The sequence below is a fragment of the Notothenia coriiceps genome, unplaced genomic scaffold, assembly GCF_000735185.1.
Source record: "Notothenia coriiceps isolate Sejong01 unplaced genomic scaffold, NC01 NC01_scaffold00003397, whole genome shotgun sequence".
NCBI lineage: Eukaryota > Metazoa > Chordata > Actinopteri > Perciformes > Nototheniidae > Notothenia > Notothenia coriiceps.
In genome coordinates, this window is record NW_011336098.1 from 1 (window position 1) to 5,088 (window position 5,088).

At 43.0% G+C, this 5,088-nt stretch overlaps 1 protein-coding gene across 1 annotated transcript; it reads left to right on the forward strand.

The window, feature by feature from the left end:
• The first annotated feature begins 726 nt into the window (after window positions 1–726).
• On the forward strand, window positions 727–2,583 carry LOC104941469 (leucine-rich repeat and transmembrane domain-containing protein 2-like). The gene is made up of 2 exons (XM_010766568.1): window positions 727–848; window positions 1,754–2,583. The coding sequence occupies exons 1-2, from the start codon at window positions 803–805 to the stop codon at window positions 2,581–2,583; spliced, it is 876 nt and encodes a 291-aa protein (XP_010764870.1). The 5' UTR covers window positions 727–802.
• Window positions 2,584–5,088: the final 2,505 nt, after the last annotated feature.

The window sequence follows — 5,088 nt, forward strand, 5'->3', positions numbered from 1 at the left end:
AAAGCTGATTGGCTCTTCTGGCAAACTTTGGTAATAAACATTGGTTCCTTCAGGCAGATACAGTGTGACCTTTCTTGGAGATATATTGATATATATCAGTTTGGAAACGCACAAAAATGTCTTGCAAATAAACAGTGTGTCCATTAGAGAGCATTGACGGTTTCTCAAATGATTTAAAGCTTTTCTAGTTTTTCTTTGACTGAGGCCCAGCTTTGGCTTCATACACAAAAGTGGCTGATCTTGATGTCAAGTTCATTTCAAAACTCTACTATATGTCTCATACATATATTACATTACATTTCTTTTAGCTGACGCTCTTATCCAAAGGGACTTACAATAAGTGCAAAACCATAAAGATTCAAACTCCGAACATCAAGGAAAGTGCAGATATATTCACTTCAACCAAGATCATAGTTAGTACTGGTGAATCAGATACAAGGCCTAAATTAACTCAACAAGTGCGTCGTGTTTTTTTTAATTGCCAAGGTACAATCGAAATAGATGCATTTTCAGTTTGCGACAGAAGATATGCAGAGTTACTACTGTCCTGATGTCGATGTTCATATATAGATCACAACGTATCCTGATATGTGGAGCCAGTAGTTTGACGAAACGTTGATTGGAAGTAGAAACATGCGATGGCTGAAACATGAATCCTAGTCGTTATGTTGAGGAACACTGTAGAACTCATTAGCCTCTCTCCATTGTTTTTCTCTTTCAGGAAGTTGTTCACAGCTTGGTGTGACCCGGCGGAGAGCGACGGGTGAGAGTCTGAAGCCACAGGAGAGTCAATGTGACAGACATGAAGAACCTGGACCAGTATGGACACAATCACAAGGAGAGTCTGGGTGAGTCCGGACAGACGGCACCTCAATCTGCTTCCATAGTAGTGCTGCAGACCATTCGATACACCAGGGAAATCTTTTCAAAAGGAGATACAAGCACTAACATTGGCAAATAAACTCCTTTCCGGTTACTCTGGATGGTCACCAAAAATGGCTTGGAAATATACTTTTTTTTTGCCATAAAATCTGTTTCACTTTCAAGACCTTGGTGTCAAATCATACAATTATGAAGATGTGGAAACCAAATTCAGACTTCAGGAGTTACTCAAAGCTTCTTTCAACCATATCTGAGTCATATGTTCAAGATAATCCGTCAATGGAAAACTGGGTATCCTAACATGCATGTTAGTGGAGGTGGTGGAGGTATTTCGGGGCGTAGGAGTGTAGGTAGAACTGGTGAAATGATGGTGTGGGCTAACTTATTCCGCTAACATATAACTAGTATAAATATTAGTGTGGTTAAGTGTCCGAAGATCCCTAAAAATCCCCACATCTTGTTTTCAAAATGACACAAAAGACTCTGAAGGAGTTCCCATATATTAGAATTGACTTCCCCATAATCAAAGATATATCATTCAATACCAAAATCACGATATTGGTCCAGTGGTTTAAATGATGTGGTAAAATACTGACTCCTCGGCTAAAATGACAGCCAATGGTCGGTTGGATTTGGAAAATTCAACGTCCTTTTTTTAACTAAATGGCCACAGAAGAATGGATGTGGACATTTTGGCGCTTGTATCCACTTTTGAAAGATTATTCCAGTGATCTGCAGCACTAAAAAGACGCTAAAAGAAAACCTTTAATGACGATTTAGCTTTCCTTTCTGTCCTCAACGGCTGGTGTTGCAGTGTTTTGAGTTCTCTCTCTTGGGTAACGTTTGTATTAAAGTGTCTCCTGTGTTGCAGTGTTTGCCGCCCTGTCCGGTCTGGTGCTGGTTCCTCTGGTTCTGCTGGGCTCGGTCCACGGTTGCCCCGGTGATTGCTCCTGTTACGGTAACACCACCGACTGCTCCTCCGCCGGCCTCCTGTCTCTGACCTCCGTCCTGGTGCTGTTGGACCGGGACTCTCTGATCCTCCGCCTCCCCCAGAACAACCTCTCCTCCCTGGGCTCCACTGAGCTGATGAACCTCAGCCGCCTGGAGCTCCTGGACCTCTCCCAGAATCACTTTTCCGCCCTACAGCCCGGAGCGTTTTCAGACATTAACGGCCTGCGATTCCTCAATCTTTCTTCCAACTACCTCGGTAATCGCGTTTTTTCTGTCCCGAACAACACCACGGATGTCCTGGAGGGTTTGAATGGGAGTCAAGGGAGCGCCGGATTGAGCAAGGACGCGTTCAGAGGGCTTTGGAGGCTACGAGGACTCGATTTGTCCTCCAATGGCCTCCTGTGGCTGCCCAAAGGTCTCCTGGACGGGCTGCAGAGACTCGACTGGCTCTCCTTGGCCAGTAATCGTCTGGCGGCCCTGGATCGGGTCACTTTCGAACCCCTGGTGGGGCTTCAGGAGCTCCGACTGGCAGGAAACCCTTGGGAATGCGACTGCAAACTGAGGGAGTTCAAGCACTGGATAGAGTGGCTGATTTACAGGGGTGAGCACACTTCAGATTCTCTGGAGCGAATCCCTTTTATTTTAAGTCTGTACTTCAAACGCAGCCTGATCAAAGCAATGAATCTCTGCACTGTATTTCATTTTAGGATTGACTGGTGCTCAAAAGAGTGCTTCAGTCTTATGTCCTGAACAGCAAATATTCCACTGTCTAATAAAGTAAGACAATGTTGTTGGCCAGCCTCACTCTGTTGTTGCCAGTTCATAGACTCTCTCTCTCTCTCGAGAGAGAGAGAGAGAGAGTCTATGAACTGGCAACAACAGAGTGAGGCTGGCCAACAACATTGTCTTACTTTATTAGACAGTGGAATATTTGCTGTTCAGGACANTTGTTCTGTTTTCTGTTTTCATCTGCCTCACCCTCTCAGACTTTGAGTTGCGCGCGCTGCTAAAGAGACCCGCTACCATGGAAACCAAACAATGGTGTACCTGTATTAAAGTCCGAGTGGAAACAGTCGTGAGTAAATCTGATTTTGTCAGAAATCGGGAGAAATGCGGGAGTGTCCCGCGAAAATCGGGAGGGTTGGCAAGTATGACAGACACACACACACACACACACACACACACACACACACACACACACACACACACACACACACACAAGGTTTTGTCACCATTTCCATAGCCCCACCAAAAATATTTTCCACCAGCCGCCACTGAACCTAGAGAACACACTACAGGAAGGGGAAACCCTCAAAAGCAGAAAAGCCGCTCTCTAAACCAAATGATGGCTGATGTCTGTAAACACATTTTCATGACAGGATTTTGCTGAAATGATCAGGTTGTTTCTCTTAATCTCAGATAGAGCTGCAAAGTCAATCAACAGAAACATGATGGACTTCTATGTCAGAGTAATTGTAAAAAGTAAAGTGCAAAAAAGTCAGAAAATGCAGTTTTCAGCCTCTCAAATATAGAAATATCTTTATATCATATTAAATGTAATATCTTTGAGTTCTGAACTAATTTCACTCACATTTAAAGACATCACCTTGGGTTCAGGCAGGTGGCTGGTCATTTTCACAATTTTCTAAACATTTATAGATTAATAACCAAAATAACCGTAAGATGCAGCCCTTATCTCAGAATATGGAAATGTTGAGTCCTTTATTTTGTCTGGTGAGTAGGAGTTCTTTTTAAATGGTTTGATGAATGTTGTTTCCCGGCTGGTGTTTTGGTGGAAGCCATATTGTGGTGTTATTAAAATAAATAAGAAAGAAGTCCAGGATAATTAGATAAATATAGAGTTTATTTTCTTCCGCCTGATTTACAGTCCTTGAGTTGAGTTTGAGACATGTGCTTATCACAGAAAGAAAAAGGGACAAATACATGAAAACATGTGGATATTGCAGTCAAGGTGGATCACACTTTCACTCTGCGATGTCGGGAATAATTGTCCTCATAACTTGTGCTGGATTTAAGGTGTTGCAGTTCAATGCTCGCCCTGTAGGTGGCAGTACAGCTCAAATGTTGTTTGAATGCATTTTACCTCAGTGGTGTTGAAACAGCAGGCCTCTAACATGGTTAAAGTGTCTGATATCTAGAGGGAATTCAACTGGGCATCCTCCTAACAGAGGAATTACTATTTCCCAAAGTGGGGATGTAACATAAAACATAAAATATCAGAAGAAAACAAGAGAATTTGTGCAAAAAAAACGGAGAAAAGTCACATTTCACAGATTCACATTCACATTTTTTTGGCTCAAAACAAAAAGGAGGTTTTGTATGTGTCTAGAGGACTAAGGGAAGGCAAGGTGCAGAAGTGCATGAGCAGCTTCAGAGGAGTTTAAAAGCTGCAGCGTGGAGATGCAGCGCGGGGAATAACAATTCACAGAGCATCCATACATTAAAGGAAGTGCTGCGGCATTCTCTCAATACAGTCCACTCAGGCCTCTCTCTCTCAGAGCTGCAGGGTTCCCCCTCCAGACAGAGTGTCCTCCAACCCAGTATAGATTCAACCACTCCCAGTCCTGCATTCAGGCAGCTCTTCGTGACTGCGTCATGGATGTATAAAGAGAAGGTGCCCATGTTAACAACGCTAAAGTTATATAACATCTCTAGCTTGGGACAAAATGCTCTGACCGTGTAGGAGAGTCACGAAGTACATTTACTCAGATACATGGTTCTGTACAAAGCTTGACGAACCAACAACAAGCTATTATAAGCTACACATTGGTTTCTAGTTTATTATTCTTAAATCCGTGGTGAATTAATATTAAACAAATTGCCTGACTGTGATCTTCTTTCATATTAAAAACGCACTTAATACCATTTACTTTGAAAACGATGCTCTATGAACTCGGTCCAATTCATATTAAGTGGTTTGAATATTCCTAAATTGACGCTCTGATGCTGTGTCAATACACATTCATCATGTGGAAATGGGCGTGGTTTAATCTGAACTGGGTTGGAAAAACGATAGACGCCTCCTGGAAGAATCAGGAAACAGACAGAAGCAGCCGATCAGAAGCTGCTGATCCGATACCCGTGCACAATGGCCTCTTTGGGGGCGTGTCCTTTGGGGAAGACAACTGCCCGTCCTCCAGGTCCGAGCAATCGGTTGGTACACTGCCTCTATAATAGCCTTGGTTATTTATTGTTGTTAGAATGGTAAAGACAACAGTAAAAGTGCTTTGTTAT